Source organism: Schistocerca gregaria, chromosome X (genome assembly GCF_023897955.1).
Source record: "Schistocerca gregaria isolate iqSchGreg1 chromosome X, iqSchGreg1.2, whole genome shotgun sequence".
NCBI lineage: Eukaryota > Metazoa > Arthropoda > Insecta > Orthoptera > Acrididae > Schistocerca > Schistocerca gregaria.
In genome coordinates, this window is record NC_064931.1 from 602,773,913 (window position 1) to 602,794,826 (window position 20,914).

Sequence of the window (20,914 nt, forward strand, 5' to 3'; positions counted from 1 at the left end):
ATGACTCAAAGCCTATTGTAGTGAGTTCTGTCTTGCAAATTAGTTTAATTGGGGAAGATTGTGAGAGGCTTCCTCTTTTCAATAGTCACTTGCACACCATAATGATAGATACTGAGATATGTGATTGCAGAATACCAATCACTCGACTGGGGAAGGGTGCCTGGACCTGATGATATATCTGTCAGATTCTCCACAGATTATGTGAAAGCACTTGCTCACTTTCTACTAGCACTGAAACAACAAAGCACTCCCCGTGATTGGAAAAAGGTGCATACCACTCCCATTTTCAAGATTCATCACGCTGGTATATGTAACTATAAAAGAATTGCACTGATGCCATTCTGTTGGAGAATTATGGAATACATTATATAATACTCCTCTGGAGTAATCCAGAACATATTTTTTCTGATAATTTCTGCTTGTTCAGAATGACATGCCCAGTTCTATTTGCTAGAAAGTCACTGATCCTATCACAGATGTGTTCTTGATATTCCATAATCTCTTATTTTGTTCACTAGTCAACAGTGTGGCACTATGTCAAATGACACTGGAAAAATGTTGGAGGTTGCTTCAACCTCTGCACTCCATTTAATGTCTTGTCCATCTTCTGGACTGACAGAGTGAGGTGAGTTTCACACAGCCTCTGTTTTTGGAATACATTTTGATTTCTGCAGAGGAAACTTTTGGTCTTCAAAAAGATCTATATGTGAGGATAAAATGTATTCCATAATTCTCCAACACACACACACACACACACACACACACACACACACACACACACACACACACACACTGACATCCTTTCGTCTTTCCCTCTCCTTCCTGCTTTCCTGAAGAAGCAACCATAGGTTGCGAAAGCTAGTAATTCTGTGTGTGTGTTTTGTTCATTGTGCCTGTCTGCCGGCACTTTCCCGCTTGGTAAGTCTTGGAATCTTTGTTTTTAATATATTTTTCCCTTGTGGAAGTTTCTTTCTATTTTACACACACACACACACACACACACACACACACACACACACACACACACACACATTGTGCTGTTTCCGAGTTATTTAGAATAGAAGTTAGCCAATTGGGGCGTCGTGTGCTCACTTTCAAGCGGCCTGCCAGGGGCGGTGTTACCTAACGAGCGCTTTGTTTGGTTAGCAGAAACTTGAATTCGCGAGTGTAACGACCGTATTGGCTAACTTCAATGCTAAATAACTTGGAAACGGCGCAACGTATCATATTTTTCCTTAACATTTATGTCACAGTACAATCTGCCCTACAGCATCACGACAAGCGTTTCAGACATTTTCTGACCACCCTGTGTGTGCATGTGTGTGCGTGTGTGTGTGTGCGTGTGTGTGTGTGTGTGTGTGTGTGTGTGTGTGTGTGTGTGTGTGTGTGTGTGTGTGTGTTTGATGAGGGTTACATTGCCAGTTTTGTAAGGTTCTTCATGGGCAATGGAGTCATTTATTGGAAAGTAAAAGTGATAGATTTTATATGCAGAAGACTGACTCACTGACTATTGCAGCAACTGGAAGTTCACTCTCAATATAAACAAATTTAAAGCACAACATATAAATGGGCAGCAAGATCCATTACAATTTGATTACATAATTGTTGATTATTTACTGGACACAGACAACTGATAAATATCTAGGAATAGAAATGTAAAGTGATGTTATGTGGAATAACCCATCAGCTTACTAAACCACTCATTTGTCCTCTCAAATACTGCTTGCCAGTCTTGGACCCTTACTAGGTACAATGAATAGAAAAGACACGAAGAAGAATAGCGCCTTTCATTACTGACTCATTTGATGTGTGTGAGAGCATCAGAGAGAGGTTTCCTGTTAAAATTCTGTGACTTTTCCTGAAGCATAACAGAGTCACTCACACAGATTTCATGAAATAAACACAACTGCAAACTTTGAGAGCAAGTTTACATGGAAGGTTACTAACTTTTGCTTATTCGATACACCATTGCTAAACTCGTAACAATACTCCTTAACTAATTCTGCTATTATATTATTATAAGAACTGCATTTATTATTTCATTTTAAAAGTTTCATAGTGGTTGTTACGTTTTACTCATGAAGTGGATGTTTTATCAATGTCACTGAAGGTATTTACAGAGGCTGATCTCATATATTCCTGGACATTACTTACTGAACCTGACAAACCCATAATATCGTCTACCAGAAATAAGTAAACATTACACCACACTGCCCACATAGATTATCTATTACTGATGTTGTACAGGAGGCAGCAGGTATGACACTGAAATTAGGGAACTGGCCGCAAAACAGAGAAAAATTAATGTGCTGCCTTATTCTGTATCTCATATTTTGATGATGAAGTTTATGACTGGAACTGAAATATAACAAGAAATGTCATTCTTAAAAGTGTCTTCTATGCCATGATAAGTTACTGAATCTGTTGAAAGATTCTAATACTGCACAAAAATACGATACTTGTTCAATTCTGTTTTAATTACACTCTGAGGTATGCTTTTCCTTTTATAATATCAACTATAAGTACCTAAATAGTAGAGGTACTGTATGCTTAATCCATTATATTTCTGATGAATGAAACATTTTCAATTATGCAACTGTTGAGTTTAACTACAAAATTTATATTTAAAAATTCTGAGTTGAAATGCATCCACAAATTCTGTGACGAATTGATAGTTAAACATTCCCTGGTTGAATTCACTAGTGACTGTCATAGTGGGCAGTGACCATTAGCAGGTAAGCAGGTTGAGGCAGACATGGGACTCTAAGTAATAAAACTACCATTACAGAGGCTCACACATTAGGTATGAATTATAACAAAGAATTGTTTAAACAACAACTAAAAGAGAAATCTGTATCTAGGGTTGAAGTACAATTATGACACCAAGCATAACCCAACTGACTACAACCGTTTAGAAGACAAACAGATCACCACCATTAGTAATGCAAGCACATTTTTGATCCACAAAGAGAGTTACCTTTTTTTATAAGAGAGATTTCTAATGGTATGCACTACAAATTGTTTGTAGAAAGTATCTTAATAATCCTTGCAACTTACAAGCTTTGCAATTTGACACAGTACAGAGAGCACTGAAGCACAATACATTGTTTTCATGGAAAATTACATTAACAGTTAACAATAAAAGCCAGTACAACATGTGTAATTCCAGTAGTTGCTGCAAAATGACAACTACTGAAACTGACATGTTAGCTCTGTGGCAGGAACTTGAATAAAAAGAAAAGGAAGATTTTGGTGCAAAGCACCATCACGTAAGAATAGCAATGTGCCAAAGTTTTCACTCAGTAAAACTGAAATTGATGGTGATAAAACATGAGTAAACTTCATGTAGAATTCAATAAATAGTACATAACCACTGTGAACAATGGTACATGGTATAGGTTGACCAGCTTTAGCCTTAAATTTTTTCATGTACCAAGATGCATAATTAATGCAGAGCTTACTGTCACTGCATATATACACAATTTCATGTAGCTCAATGACTGGGTGCAAGTCTTTCAATTTGATGTCACTTCAGTGAATTGCATATCACATTAGTGTCACTGTTACTGGTATGTATTGTAAGGAAAACTGTCCAGTGTACAGCATATATGTGATACTCAACACTGACATTAAGAACATATAAGTGTGCCACAATAATTTATTTATACTGTGTGTGTTGTTTGCAGTTCAGCAACACATGCATCAACCTGTAAAACCATATGGACCACATAAAAAGACATCATCATCTACTGGAACTTATTGCAGGAACATACAACATATTTTTGATCAAAAAATCGATGTAACTGAAAATATTAGCCATATGAAGATGGGCATGGTAGTCCGAAACCAGTTATGGCACTAAAATAAAACATTTTAAAACATATTTTGTGGCCAACTGCATTATTCACTAACTAAATAAAAGATGGTTCAGTTCTGACAGTAAAAGTAAATGAACAGTAGCTGCGGGTTGCATTTATAATTGTCTATGCAAGTCATTCGTCTACTAAGATGCACTCAATTATTTCAACAAAATACCACTTTTATTTTCTTCCTCTGCTTTTTTTGCACTTTTACTTCAGATTTCCTCTATTACTTTGTATTCTGTTGCTGTTTCTTACTTACACTAACTGTGTGTATTGGTCAAACTGATTTCTAACAGGTGGACTGAATTTAAATGTCATGCAGCACTTCAAATATATTTTTTGTTTTCTTGATTCAAATTTCATATCTGTGGTTTTTATACAATGGCTTCTCAACTTTTACTTACAGTGAAAACTCACCTTGGTTTCTCAGAATCAATGGGCATTTTCATTGTTTTATTCATTACGGCAGAATACAGGATGCATAATGAAAATCTAACATTTTTTTTCAGCCTCTCCACATGTAACAACAAAGTTATACCTGCCACGACTTTAGATGTATTGTCATGATTTTCAGGCCGAAGACTGGTTTGATGATACAGCTTTCCACATTAGCCTAACTTTTCCAAATCTTTTCACCTTTGCATGACTACTGTAACCTACAACTATCTGAAGCTACTAATTCTCTCCTCTCTCTCTTTCTTTCCCTGCAATTCCAAATTAACTATTCCTTGGAGCCTATCAATGTATGTTTTCTTTTAGGCAAGTTACTTAAGTTGCATGCACACAAAGAAAGCTCTTATGTGAGGTATAAGATGCCTTCTTACTATACACAATTTATACTGTTATTTAACGTTTGACCAGTGACGTCATAACTGCCGTCTGCTTCACATCTCCTGTGCAGCAAACTACGTAAATTTAAGTATTAACTGTGTTTTTCTTACTTGTCACTTCTTTGCCCATGTGTTTTTGCTTTTAGGAAGCTTTAATTTTCGAGTACTAGTAATAGTGTCCCATAGATTTCATGTTTGTTTTGAATACAGTCCAGAGGCAGTTCGTGCTTATTTCCATTGTCTCCAACAAGAAGTGTTCAGTAACCACAGTATAGTCAGCCAGTTGCCTTTAGTGAATTAGCAGTCTAGTTAAAAGTTGATTACTTAACTCTCTACAGTAAATTGTTGATTTCTTAGGATGGATAGGATGTATGACTGTTGTGTACAAACGCAGGAGGAGCTGGCCACTGTTTGCGAACAGCTGAACGTGCTGATGGCCGCTGTTAGCTGTCTTCAGGAGTGTAGCGGCAGTGGGGAGTCCGGTGTGTTGCATTGTACACCCCTGCTGCTCCTTCAGCAAGGTCCAGGCACACTAGGGAGGGGGGGGGGGGGGGGTTATTAGTGATTGGAAGCTCCAATGTTAAGCGGGTGATGGAGCCCCTTGGGGAAATAGGAGAAAGGTTGAGGAAGGAGTCCCATGTTCACTCTGTCTGCTTGCCTGGGGGGGGTCTCATCCGAGATGAGGAGGAGGCCCTGCCGGCAGCGACAGAAAGCACTGGATGCAACCAACTGCAAAAGTATTGCTCATGTCAGCACCAATGACTCCTGTCGTCTGGGTTCAGAGGTCATCTTCAGTTCATACGGGCGGTTGGCGGAGTTGGTAAAGGCAGAAAGCCTTGCTCGTGGGGTGGAATCTGAGCTAACTATTTGTAGTATCGTTCCCAGAACCGATTGCGGTCCTCAGGATTGGAGCCGAGTGGAAGGCTTAAACCAGAGGCTCAGATGATTCTGTGGAGATCTGGGGTGCAAATTTCTTGACCTCCGCCATCAGGTGGAGAAATGTAGGGTCCCCCTGAATAGGTCAAGCATGCACTACATGCAGGAAGCGGCCACAAGGGTAGCGGAGTATGTGTGGAGTGCACATGTTGGTTTTTTAGGTTAGAGAATTCCCTCCCTAGACCCGACAAGACGACTCCTGAAATGCGACAAGGTAGCAATAGGCCAAAGGCGACAAGGAATGACAATATTAATGTGGTAATAGTAAACTGGCAACAGCCTTGCCGCAGTGGGTACACCAGTTCCCGTCAGATCACCCAAGTTAAGCGCTGCCAGGCGTGGCCAGCACTTACATGGGTGAGCATCCAGGTCGCCATGTGCTGTTGCCATTTTTCGAGGTGCACTCAGCCTCGTGATGCAAATTGAGGAGCTACTCGACTGAATAGTAGCGGCTCTGGTCAAAGATATACATCGTAACAGCTGGGAGAGCAGTGTGCTGACCACACGCCCCTTCTATCCGCATCCTCCTCTGAGGATGACACGGTGGTCAGATGGCCCCGATGGGCCACTTGTGGCCTGAAGACGGAGTGCAAATGGTAAACTGCACAAGCGTCTGTAGAAAGGTCCCAGAACTGCTCTCATTAATAAATGGTCATAATGCCCACATAGTACTAGGGACGGAAAGTTGGCTGAAACCAGATGTAAACAGTAATGAAATTCTAAACTCAGACTGGAATGTATATCACGAGACAGGCTGAACAGTGAAGGGGGAAGTGTGTTCATAGCGATAAAAAGTACAATAGTATTAAAGGAAATTGACGGAGATAAAAATGTGAAATAATTTGGGTGAAGGTCACAGTTAAAGCAGGCTCAAACATGGTAATTGGATGTCTCTATAGGCCCCTGGCTCAGCAGCTGTTGTGCCAGAACACCTGAAGGAAAATTTGGAAAATATTTCCAGTAGATTTCCCGACCATGTTATAGTTCTGGGTGGAGATTTTAATTTACCAGATATAGACTGGGAGACTCAAACGTTTATAACAGGCGGCACGGACAAAGAAACCAGTGAAATGTTTTTAAGTGCATTATCGGAAAACTACCTTGAACAGTTAAACAAAGAACCGACTCATGGAGGTAACATATTAAACCTTCTGGTGATGAACAGACCCAAACTATTTGAAACAGTTAACGCACAACAGGTAATCAGCGATCATTAAGCGGGCACAGCATCAATGATTTCAGTCGTAAATACAAATATTATAAAAGGTAGGAAGATTTTTCTGTTTAGCAAAAGTGACAAAAAGCAGATTTCAGAGTACTTGACAGCTCAACACAAAAGTTTTATCTCAAGTACAGACAGTGTTGAGGCTCAGTGGACAAATTTCAAAACCATCGTACAATATGCATTAGAAGAGTATGTGCCAAGCAAGATTGTAAGAGATGTAAAAGAGCCACCGTGATACAACAACAGAGTTTGAAAACTGCTACATATGCGAAATGTAGTGTGAGGAGGGCTATGCGAGAGGCGTTCAATGAATTCGAAAGTAAAGTTCTATGTACTGACTTGGCAGAAAAACCTAAGAAATTTTGTCTTATGTCAAAGCAGTAGGTGGATCAAAACAAAATGTCCAGGCACTCTGTGACCAAAATGGTAATGAAAACAGTGGATGACAGACTAAAGGCCGAAATACTAAATGTCTTTTTCCAAAGCTGTTTCACAGAGGAAGACTGCACTGTAGTTACTTCTCTAGATTGTCGCACAGGGGACAAAATGGTAGATATCGAAATAGATGAAAGAGGGATAGAAAAACAATTAAAATCTCTCAAAAGAGGAAAGGCCGCTGGACCTGACGGGATACCAGTTCGATTTTACTCAGAGCACGTGAAGGAACTTTCCCTCCTTCTTGCATCTGTGTACCGTAGGTCTCTAGCAGAGCGTAGCGTTCCAAAAGATTGGAAAATGGCAGAGGTCATCTCCGTTTTCAAGAAGCAACATTGAACAGATGTGCAGAACTATAGACTTATATCTTTAACGTCGATCAGTTGTAGAATTTTGGAACACGTATTATGTTAGAATATAATGACTTGTCTGGAGACTAGAAGAATCCTAATGAAATGCAGTCCGAAAACAAAGGAAGTAGGTTATACATTTGTTCGCCCACTGTTTGAATACTGCTCACCGGTGTGGGATCTGTACCAGATAGGGTTTATAGAAGAGATAGAGAAGATCCAATGGAGAGCAGCACGCTTCAATACAGGATCATTGAGTAATCACGAAAGTGTTACAGAGACGATAGATAAACTGCAGTGGAAGACTCTGCAGGAGAGACGCTCAGTAGCTGGGTACGGGCTTTTGTTGAAGTTTCGAGAACACACCTTCACTGAGGAGCCAAGCAGTATATTGCTCCCTCCTACATATATCTCGCGAAGAGACCATGAGGATAAAATCAGAGAGTTTAAAGCCCACACGCACACATCTTTCTTTCCATGAACAATAAGAAACTGAAATAGAAGGGAGAACCAATAGAGGTACTCAAGGTACCCTCCGCCACACACCGTCAGGTGGCTTGCAGAGTATGGATGTAGATGTAGATGAAGAACCATTGAGAGATGGTACCATCATTAGGCTTGTCAATGAAATGAGAATGTTATAGTTGCGAGCAACCGGCGAGCAGTGCATGGCAGAGAATGGAGACGTGAAGCCGCCAGGAGGGGGAGCCGCTGGAGGTACTGCTAACAAGGAACAGACAGGACAGATGAACAAGTAGGTGATAACGCACTATGACCGACCAGGACATAACACGAGGCCAGCAAGCAAGAACTGTGGTGATAAACAAGGCAAGACGACAACAACGCAGGAACACTCCAAACGACAATATGTATCCCAACACACGGAACTGAAATGCAGTACGACCGAGATGCACATGAGATCTAAGGCTGGTACCAGACTGTCAGGGCAGCACCTCGTGGCCGCCTAAATACATGACCATGGGAAACGCGATTGGCTGTGGACTTCATGTGGTATGGACAGTGGCACACTCGCAGAGCAGGTGCGTGCCAGAGCAGAGACCCCTAGTGGATATTCAGGTCCATACCCTCTGTAGCGCATTCAACGTCAGCATCTTCCGAAACCTATGCACAGAGGCAGAAATCCCCAGATGGTACTATGGTGGGCGGAAGGAGGGAACAGAGGGAGACCCTGTGAAGTCAACTGACATTGGCAGGTTGGGAGGGCAGTCTGTGAAATGCATCAAAACGTCACCAGAGGGCAGGGCATAGCACGGCGCCTCCGATCCTTGTGGATGTGGGAAGAGATGTTGGCGTGCCTTCGGGGAGATGGCGACCATTGGCAGTGGGGCTGACTCGAGGGCCTTGTGCACACCAGAAGGAGGTGAGGGGTTGGGGGACGTGAGGTTCCACGAAGGGATACGAGGCTGGAGTTGGTTATAGTGGCGGCACCAAGCCCCTTCTGTATCTGGACCAATATCACACGCCACCCATGGGCCACGACTGCTGTGGTGTAGCACTGCAAAGGTCGGAAGCAGGGCTCAGAAAACAATGGCGCCAGTAGATGGAATAGGGTCCATGGTTGCTGCCCATGATGGGGTTCGGCCGGACTATGACCATCAATCAGTGTGGTGTAATAAGTGCTCAGGAACAAGGCGAAGACCGATGTGGTGGCAGAGGATTTGACCACTTTCGTCAGCTGTTGTTTAAATGTCCTGACCCGTCTGCCTGCTGTGCCATTGGCGGACAGATGGAACGGAGGGTTGCGGACGTGTTTGGTACAGTTATCCTCACAGAATGTGTGGAAGGAGGCTGCCGTGAATTGGGGCCATTATTGGAGGCCTAGGTACAGGGGAAGCCTTCAATGGTGAGAACCTGAGCCAAGGTCATGAGTGTGGCATCAGTCATGGTGGGTGCCATTTGAACCATCTGGGGTATGCATTCGCAATGAGTAAACACATCGACTTCAAGAACGGGTCCACAAAATGGAGGTGGATGTGGTCCCAGAGCTGGCAAGGTGTGGGCCAGGGTGCAAATGATTGCGAAGGGTTGGTCTGGTGATGCGCACACATCGTGCACCAAAGGACCAAGTGTTTGATGTTGCCATCGATGCTTGGCCAATACACATGCTGGCAAGCCAATGCCTTCATTTGGGACATGCCCCAATGTCTGCGGTGTAGCCAGCGTAGGATGCGGTGGCGCAAATCGGGTGGGATGATCACCTGATGGGCATCAGCCTCTGCAGACAACAGAAGGACACCTGCCACAACCGAGAACCTGTGTGAGAGGTGCCACCAGAGGCTGAATTCAGTTTTCATCTGGCGAGTCAGATGAGTCAACAGGGAATATGTAGCGGAGAACCTGTCACAGAATGGGGTCCTGGTGTGTGGCAGAGGCAACCTGTGCAGCCGTGACAGGAAATCTGTCCAGTGTATCCTGGTGGGCCGCATCAATGTGAAAGCAGAGGATTTCCTGCTGGTCGAACTTGGGATCAGGGCCCAAGGGGAGACATGACAAGGCATCTGCACTGGAGTGTTAAGAGATGGACTTCTATCGGATAGCATAAGTGTAATTGCATAAGAACAGCACCCAGCATTGTAGACACTGAGCAGTTCGCTCTGCGAGGAGAGAGAGAGAGAGAGAGAGAGAGAGAGAGAGAGAGAGAGAGAGAGAGATAGAGAGAGAGACAGATAGAGATAGAGAGAGAGACAGAGAGAGAGAGAGAGTGGGGGGGGGGGGGGGGGGAGTGAATAGGATAACCAAAGGCTAGTGATGAGTGAGGAGAGTGACCTTTGTCCCAGTCCCAAACAATTAGATATGAAGCTTTTGAATAGCAAACACAATTGCCAGAACCTCTTTCTCAATCTGAGAATAGCTCCTCTGTGCTGGGGACGGTGTCTTGAAGTTTATGCAATGGACTGTTCTGAGCCATCCTCATTCCTGTCAGCCAGGGCTGCCGCAATACCATAGGCTGAAGCATCGGCCGCCACAACCAAGGGGTGGTCTGGAGAGAAAGGAAAAGGAGTCAGGCAAGGGGAAGACTTGAATAAAATTTCCATGTGGAGAAAAGCTTGATCACAGGTAAGAGTCCAGTTGAAAGGCACCCTTTTGTGATGCAAGTGATTTTGGGGCTGTGCAACGATAGCAGCCTGGGGTAAAAACTTTAAGTAGTAGTTACCCTTGCCCAAAAAAAACCTGGAGGTCAGATAAATCCTTGGAGCGGGCAAGGGAGTTGTTGGCCACTGTGTTGCAAGCCAACAGATGAATGCCATCTTTACTGAACCCACAGCATAAGCCTGCGGCTTGCATGGCATGATGTAAGGTACTGAGGTTTTGCAAATGCTTGCGGTGTGTATCGCCAGTGACCAAGATGTCATCGAGATAATTGACACATGCCGGTATGGGCTTTGTGAACTGCTCCAGGTACCGGTACCAAGGAAATACCAAATGGAAGGTGCTTGTATTTACATAAGCCGAAAGGCATGTTGATGACAACGATGTTCTGGGATTCCTCATCTAAGGTTAAGCCTCTGCCAAGTCGATCTTAGAGAAGTACTCGCTGTGCCCAAGTTTGCGAGAAGGTCTTCCTGCCGGTGAATGGGAGAAGTGTAAACCAGGGACTGTGCATTGACTGTAACTCTGAAATCTCCACATAGGCGAAGGGAGCCATTGGGTTTCCTGATCACCATTAATGGGGTCACCCAAGCACTGGCTTTCAGGGGGCTCGATGATGCCAGCAGCCTGCAATCAATCGAGCTCTTGCTTGACTGCTGGATGTAACGCCACCAGAATAGATCAAGTATGGAAGAACTGTGTCTGAGTATCTGGCCGGAGAGCAATGTGCACCTGGAAGTCCGAAGCACACCTTAAGTCAGACTGAAACAGAGAGGCATAGGCCGAGCACAGATCATCGAGTTTCTGGAATGGGCAGCAAAGGAAATGACCTTAACTTTGTCAGAAATCGAAAAGCCAAACAGTGTGAAAGCATCAAGTCCAAAAATGTTTGAAGCCAAGGTATGGTCAATCACTAGTATGGTCAGGAGCCAGGGAATATGTTTATAGGTGGCCCAGACCAAGAACTGCCCACAGAGAGTGACAGAACCAGCACCGTACGGTGCGAGACAGATCCGGGGAACCCAGGCGTATAAATGTCACCAGATTGATGGAGGAGACGGTGGCCCCCATAACGATCTGGAAACAAATGTCCACATCAAAAATGCGGAGCATGAGGAACAACTTCCAAACAATTGCGGAGCAGAAAGAATGTGTCTGGTGATGCCCAGGACAACAATAACAACTGCTGTAGGGAGTCATCCATGACCTGAAAGTCTTCCTTAGCGTCATTAAAGGGCAGAAATGATGGCACACATTGGGAAGCATCAGAAACCGTAACGCCCAGGAGCTGGTGTGGAAGGGCATCCCATGCCGTGAGTTTGTCCATCAGCAACTGCAATGATAGCTGTAAGGCATCTAACTGGCACTGCTGCTACATGATCTGCTGCTGTTGCTCCAGGAGACAGACGAACTTAGCCTCCATGCTACTGAACCATTTAGCTCGTCGCCAATATTATAGCCACGAGCGACCAGTGCATTTCCGAGAATGAAGACGCGAAGCAGCCAGGTGGGGGAGCTGCTGGAGGAATTGCTAACTATGAACAAACAGGACAGATGAACATGTAGGAGACAACAGTCACTACGACCGACTAGGACACAACATGAGGCATGCAAGCAAGCAAGCAGACAAGGATTGAGGTGATGAACACGGCAAGACAATAACAACACAGGAACACACTAAACGATGACAGTATGTATCTCAACACATGGAACTGGAAAACAGTACAGCCAAGATGCACACGTGAGCTACGGCAAGTACCAGACTGCCAGGGTAGTGCCGCGCAGCCGCCTAAATATATGACCACAGGGAACGCAACTGTCAGCGGACTTCATGTGGTGTCGAGAGTGGCACACACACACACACACACACACACACACACACACACACACACACACACACACACACAGAGGCTCAATGCGCAGGTGCGCGCCGGAGCACAGAGATCCCTAGTGGGTATCCAGGTCCATACCCTCTGGCATGCAATTGACTTCCACACCTTCTGACACCAGACAGAACACATTCATGTTCTAAGAATATACACATCAAACCCCACTTTTACACTTTTCAATGGACTTCAAAAAAAAAAAAAATGGTGTAAAATTCAGGAAAAGGTAAAATGTGGGCAATAACATTTTAAGCTGTAAAAGTTATGAATAGGATGCCCCCTTGCATTTTTGCACTTTATATATTTGCACATAATAGGCATCATGGATTTGTTTATTCTATAACAATGGTTTATCACCTAATAAAAACTGCTGATATAATGGAAACTGATAACTGGGAAGCAGAGACATTTGACTCAATTTCATGTCATTATCGATGTTTTAGGAACGCCTGCAGCCGTCATTCATTATTTAAATAATGAAACACTGTATCAGTTACTTATTTTTCATGTGTTTCAAAAAAAATTTCTCAATATCCAGTGCAAATATATACATAAGTATTTTATGTGGTGTTTGCATATGTGTTGATCTGCATCTCTTCAACTGTAGTCGTCTATTTGAGGTTATCTGGTACTGTGCTTCCTCAGTTATGTAGAAAACCACACACATTCAAGTCTTTTTGTGTATATAAAAAAATAAAAATAAAAAAAATAAAACTTAACAACGAGAATAAATTCCTGAAACAAGTTTTGCTCAGCATGAGAATATATGTCATTTGTGCTGTGTTTAACCCAAAGACATCTGAGCAGTTCAAACTGAATGAAGGTGTCAACTATCGCTACAAGCGGCCAAAAGACGAAACACTCTAAATATGGTTTCACAGAGTTGTGATGATTACAACAACTGTATATACAGTTGGAAATTGTTGTGAGTGGTCATGATACCTTTATTTGTACGAACCTAGTTACTCCTAACAGCCACCATGCAGAGTAGAGTTTGGCAGTGGCACGAGGTACGGCACAAATCGATCCAACTTTTTACATGTTTACAGGTTTAAATCCACTAAGTAGAACACCCTGGTGTCAAGAAACTTAACCACATAATGTCTGTAAGGACTACTTGATGGCCAAGATCATGGCAGTGCCATTTTACGTCAGTTTTTTTCCACATACATTTTTTCATAAAGCCTAAGTCGCAGGAAAATTATAAATAAGTTGACGCAAAATTTGGTGTGAATTAACATTGTGGGCACAGGAAATTTGACAGGAACAATAAAAAATGTGAACAGTGGGAAAATTTTAATTCCAGGAATGTAAAAGCGGGGTTATACTGCATTTCTGTTGCATCATATTTTAAGTTGCATTTTATTCCATGCAAACGTTTCAGAACTGCTTAAAACTTTATACCTTTAGAAACATGAAATACAATTTGTTTACTTTATGATTCTGAATTTACACGAAACTAATGCGAGAAGAAAGAATGGAAGTTAGAGTTTAAGGTCTTACTGAGACAGAGGTCATTAAGGAACAAGTTTCTGAAAAGAGGACTGCTTTAATTTTAGTGTTACCTCCCAATCTCCTATTAATTTTTTAAGCATCCTCACAGAATATATTATCCTACTGTTTCTTTTGCCTGTGGGTTTCTGTCAATGTTTCCCTTATATCAACTGGGTAATTTCTTTAAGGAACACTAGTGATCAAAAATAAATCTTTTAACCTGTGTCATTATTTTCACTTTACTCATGATACCAGTCTTCTTCCTATATCAGAATAATTTTTTACCCCATTTTAATCCTGTGGGATTTGCTTGTTTGCTTGTCTGGCTACTACATATATAAAATTCTACCTGCTCTTGGGACAAAGAATTGGAATAATAGTAATAATAATAACAACAATAATGTGCACTTCAGTTTACGCCACACATACTTATTGTCTGTGCAGATAATGTCAGTGTCTCCCTCTATGAACAAAAACTAAATTGTTTGCTGCAGAGCTGCTGCCATTTACAGAGTAAATTAACTCATTCACAATGTCTACATTTCACTGCTCCACTGACATTACTTAAAATCCTACGACCATCAAACACATGCTGTGCTCATTAAACAAATAAATAAGTTAACTGATTTAAAAACTATAAATTAGGCAATACATCATCAGCTGTTATATTAGGTAATAGATTGACTAACCTTGTTGCAATTTATCTGCATTCTTCGTCTCTCTTGATTTAAGGAGAGGTTCATTGTCTCTTCCATACATATCTACATGGGAATAGATCTCACTGTCATCACTAGGGCTAAGTAAACGGTCTTCTGGAAATGTTGATGACAAAGGTTCATTCAGATCATCTGCCAATGATGCATCTGTAGGAAGTCTTTCATAGATCTCTGACCCACTCCTGATAAATAAAAAGATTATTTCTCATAAACTGATGTTTTAATTGACTACACACAATGAAACAAAGTCAGATGTTAGGTAGTTATACCAAGAGGTATACATAATAGTGACTTATAAAAATAAACTCCACATGTCATCCATGTGAAAGATATTTTCTAAACTATACAAAGTAATATACCTTAATATCATATGAAGATGAAATTAAAAGGTTAAAATATACTGCTTTCCATAAATTAGAGAAAAATCACAAAATAGTGATCCCACAATAATATATAGCAGTAACTGACATGATCTCGGGTATCTTCTAACCTCACTAGCTTTGCTCACTAACTTGGCTGGTTGGTCAAATGTTCATCATGTGGCAAAAATTTCAGACCACAGGTACATCATCAAGAAAATGTGCTCACGGGTTTCCATTCAGTTTCACATATCAGAAAGGGATATAAGTAAATATTACATGAATATCACTCACCTGAAAAGGCAATAAGGGAGGATATTGTTCAGCACCTTGGCAACACTAAGGTCCTTTGAGGTGAAACACAAACAACTGGACATCAGTGGGGTACATAAATCAGTTGTGGTTACTTCAAACAAACTAGTCCATTATTTAGGTGCGTATTTCAGGTAGTTATAGGATCATGCTCTTCCCAAATGGGAGTGTAGTTCCTTATCCACTGAACTATCTTGCTCTGTATCATTTATCAAACAAGCAAAAGGAATGTCTTTTACATGAAGCATTGTCCATTTGTAAGGTGCCATACATTAAAGTAGATGCACAGATATTCATTTTTTCTATGTAGAATTATCACTGTGAGAGGGCTGTCTTAAAGCTTAGGTATTTACACCACAGCAGTAAATTATAACTTATTTTCTATTGGGCCAGAATACTCAATCACACACAGTTCATCTCATAAATACTCCTAACAGCAATTATTCTGCACATGTAGCTACGAACTCAACGTCTTGACCTGAATTGCACATAATATACTCTAAAGAGGCATACTGCTACTCAAAATCCTCTCCACATTCATGATGTGTTACATATAAGTTAGCTAGTGCAACTACATTCACTTCCTTTGGTGCTCACAGGTACCACCAGTAACAGCAACACACACCATTGTATTTGGTGTATGGTTGCCCTGAATAATCACAATCTGTACTGATGTTCCTTGCGGTATATCACTGGCACATCTATTTTGCATATTTGAAATATACTACAAGCTAAAAACTTTTTCATGTTTTGCTGATTTTGTACTACACACAGCCAAGTTTCATCATATCTGGAAATAAATATTAAAGTTGTTATAAATTTTATGATTTTTCTTTCATTTATGGAAATCAACCCATATATTACAAATGATATCCATGAATTATTGTGTGCAGTAAAAATTTCAATTGTTGCCTTTCTTCATTATCAGTGTTGATAGCAAGAGTGTCTTAGTATACAAGATGTCTCTTCCTGTTTCGATATTGTACAATACGGATTACTTATTTCAATGCCCCTCCTACACCTGTTCCCACAGAGTCTTACTTCTGCAATGACACAACTCTAAAACCACATACAAACGCAATTCTTTTCCATTCAGTTTCACATATCAGAAAGGGTTATAAGTAAATATTACATGAATATTGCTCACTGTACTTGCTATGGTGACATATATTTGTCACAATGGTGTAACAGTTTTCCTATCCCCTCTGCAGAAAGATTGCCACCAATCTGTCACATCACGATATCACTGTGCCCTGCAATTCCTGATCTGCGTAGACTATTATTCCATTTCAAGAAAATAATTTAAGTCACATAAATCTCAAAGTACTAGGTAGAGTGACCCATTACTTCCCATTGACTCAATGAACTAGTTGATGTACATGCACAAAATTGGGCCGTTGAATGACAGAGGATTACAGTAGCCTATCTGTTTTGAATGGATCTGTGTAGACTTAACAATGCCTCAAAAACAGAATACCATCAAACTAGAGCCTCTTCTGTAACACTATCTCCTCCATATCTGAAGACGGTAATAGGCAGTCAGAGCAATAATATCCCTGTTATCCTCAATGGCGTGAAGTCCTGCTACCTTCCACAAATCTACATTTATATCGATACTCCGCAAGCCTCCATATTGTGAATGGCAGAGGGTATCCTGTACTACTTCTAGTCATTTCTTTTCCTGTTCCACTTGCAAATAGAGTGAAGGAAGAATGACTGCTTATATACCTCCATATGTGCCCTCATTTCTCTTATCTTAGCTTCATGGTCCTTACTCGCTGTGTATGTTGGAATCATTTGGCAGTCAGCTTCAAATGCAGGTTCTCTAAATTCTCGAAAAGAATGTTGCCCTCCATCCAGGAATTCCCATTTGAATGCCTGAAGCATATCTCTAACACGTGTCGTCTGAACCTACCGGTAACAAATCTAGCTGCCTGCCTCTGAATAGCTTCAATGTCTGCCTTTGATCCAACCTTATACGAATCCCAAACATTCAAGCAGTACTCAAGACTAGGTTGCACCAGTGTCCTACATGTGGTCTCCTTTACAGTTGAACCATTCTTCCCTAAAATTCTCCTAATGAAACTAAGTCGACCATTCACCATCCACCATCCCTACCACAGTTTTTACGTGCTCATTCCATTTCGTATTTCTTTGCAACATTATGCCCTGAGAAATTGCAGAGCACTTTTTCTTATTTATTTATTTACACGTTCCATGGATCAGAACTGTGATATCTTTCTATCTATCATGTGGAACATATTGGTTAGTATATAACTAACTGAATAAATGCAGCAACCAGCCAACAGGTTATCTGAAGGACCAACGGTCAATAGATCCTCTAATAGAGACACCAATTTTTGGCAAGCTAATGAACAGAAATTGATTTGAGCAGATATGGAAATTGTGACTTTTCAACGACAATTCCTTGCAGAATGGTCAGGAAAACACTCTCTACAAAATTGAACCTGTGCTTAAGTTACCATCTAGATAAATTTAAGACCATATAGAAACCTGAACAGGAGATTTCTCTTGATGAATCAATGACATCATGGACATATAATACAGAAAAACTTATCAGATATGGTTTGCTTGTTCGTATGGTTTGTGAAAGTGTAAGTGGCTATATCTCCAATCTTGAAATACACACTGGGGAAATAAAAAAAGCTTCAAGACACTATTCTCTCTGTACTTTCAACTCACATTGGCATGTGGTACCATGTTTATAAAGAAAATTATTACAATAGTAAGCTATTGCCAAAACATTTCCAGAAAGGAAAACAAGAGTTTGCCGTACAATACAAATAAACAGAGGTCTACCTCAATGTCTACAAACAGAAGCCAAATCGCTAAAGAAAGGTGACACAACATATCAAAAACAAGGTGACATTTTGCTGCAGGCATGGAAAGAGATAAGGGAGGCGAGAATGATAAAACAATCCTCAATGCGTACAAACATGTGACGGGTGGGGCAGGGAGGGGGGACAAAAAACATACACCAAGGGGAAATTGTATAGAAAACCAAAATGTATTGTGATGTACAAAAAAAATTTAACAAAGGCATGGATAGAGCTGATCAATATATTTCATATTGTGCGAGAATGCTTAAAACAAAAAAAACAAAAAAAATTACAAAGAAAGTAGTATTGTTTCTAATCAATTGTGCTTTGTTTACACATACAAAGCATACAGAAACGTAAATTCAGATAAACAAAACATATATAAAATGTTCCTAAAGGAAGTTGCAAGAGCCTAGACAAGTTATCAAGTTGGTGCCGCAACTGTGGAGGAAACTGAAGCAAACTGAACTACAAAACGAGAACCTGCTAAGGACCCACCTCATAGATTATCAGGGAACATGAAATAACATACTATTCAGACTATTGTGGGAAGTGGAAAAAGGAAATTTCCAGCATGACATTGCAGAGTTTGTGCAACACATCGTAAAGGAAGTGAAACAGGTCACTACTGCCAGTTTTGTGAAGTACTGTTATGTAAAGGCATGTGTTTCCAGAGGTATCACACCTTTCAAGAATATTAGAACATCATACAAACATGTCTTCCAAGTTTCATCAGCATTAGACACTGGTAAGTGCAGCTATGTACAAATAAAGATGGCACACTCGTTCTGCGCACATCTTACGAAAATCACTGACAACTGAAAAATAACTGTGGCACAGCAGTGGGTATGCAATGTGTTAAGACCTGTGACACATAACTTGCAGTTTAGGTTTTTATCAATATAAATGCCCACCAAGTACAGAATTATATGGATCACATATTACACAATTTTAATGACAGTCCATTTGCAGAAAACCCATTTTTCAAAAAAAAAATTTATTTGTACTTTTAATGTTGAAATTTCTCCATTAGGTTTGATTATAATAATCAAACGGTCAGGAAAGAGATCCATTTCTCATTCTTTTGACATATGACAACAGATTTTTTTATGTATAACAAATACTGTGAAGACCAGAATTTTAGTAAGTTACTCGGGTATCAATAAATCTTTGGGAGTTTTTGCCTTTGAACAAGGTAATTATATTCTTAGCTTCTTTGACAGATCTTGAAGCATTTGTAATTTAGCTGCATATTTGTGACACTGCTTCCAGCAATTATTCTATTGTCTTATCTCTTGAACTGTCCACATCAATCTCCTGAGCCACACCCATGAGTTTGTTACCAAACACTGTTGTTATTTGACTGCTATCACTTACTATTCAGACTATCTTAAAAATCACATTATCTAAATGATCTTCTCATTTTTCCTTTAACATTTCCTACAGATATTTATTTCTATTGTCTGCATTACTAATTTCGACATTATATAGAGCTGAATAGGTTAAATACCTTCTTTTGCATCTCTAATGAAGTTTTATTATGACCAGACATGATTTTAATTTTAATCATTTTCCTTATGATCAAACAGCATTTCTTAGATCAAACAGCATTTCTTATAATATGGCATTAAATCTATATCTTTGCTTTTTGTAGTACAATTTCATACAATTATCCTTTTTCCCCTGCACATATTCAACAACATTACAACCTTTTGTGACCCGCCACTTTTTAAATGCCTTATTAATTCCATACTTTATTGTGTTTTTTGTTTTTTTTGTAAAGTAGCTGTTAAAGACTGATAGAAATCTACCAAATTTAGAAAGGACATATATCAAGTTATACACATCACTTCAATCAGTTTCCTGTAAGGCTGCGTTGGAACTTTATATGGTCTTTTGTTTAATCATTCTGTTTTACATGACACCACTTTATTGTGATTAGGCAAGTTATTAAATATGGTTAGATGTGCACCATGACCACAGAGGCCATTCACAGCTGGATACACAGTTACACAATTGAGTGAAGGTTCACCAACAAATATGTTGTCTCTTAGCACTCTGCTGTCCAACACAATTCTGGTGGAAAACTCAAGAACAGGATTCAGGTTATAAATGTTAAATAACATTACCACATCATTTACCTAATCCTTCACAAAATAATTATTAAAATCACATCAGATTATCAATTGCATCATTTATCTGCTAGGTGGCATAATAACGAATCAATTTTTTCTAGAAACATCTGAAGATCACCAAGTGAGGATCTATACAATGTAATAATTACAAATAAGTTTTCTGGTATCAGCAGTTCACAAGCACATACTATCAATTGTTGATAAAAGTGGAAACTAATTGTTTCAAATGATTTGAACTTGATGTTATTTTTAGCATACATGACTGCAACTACTTTCTCTAAATTTTCGCTGCAGGAAAGGTTGAAAGTTTATGGCCTTCAATGCTCAGAATAGTACAAAAAGCTAGTCAACTTTGTTTAGCTGTTCTCTAACATTGTAACCCACCATACTTATTGAAACAAAATACTTTGTGTGCGGCACTA

General features: G+C 40.4%; 1 protein-coding gene across 6 annotated transcripts in view; it reads right to left on the reverse strand.

Annotated features, from left to right (window-relative positions):
• Nucleotides 1–20,914, reverse strand: part of LOC126297586 (rho GTPase-activating protein 190) — a 296,415-nt gene that overhangs the window by 130,034 nt on the left and 145,467 nt on the right. For all 6 annotated transcript variants that reach the window (XM_049988556.1, XM_049988559.1, XM_049988558.1 and 3 more), the window contains exon 17: nucleotides 14,820–15,028. In XM_049988556.1, the coding sequence (XP_049844513.1) occupies nucleotides 14,820–15,028 (209 nt within the window). The remainder of the gene's footprint in view (nucleotides 1–14,819; nucleotides 15,029–20,914) is intronic.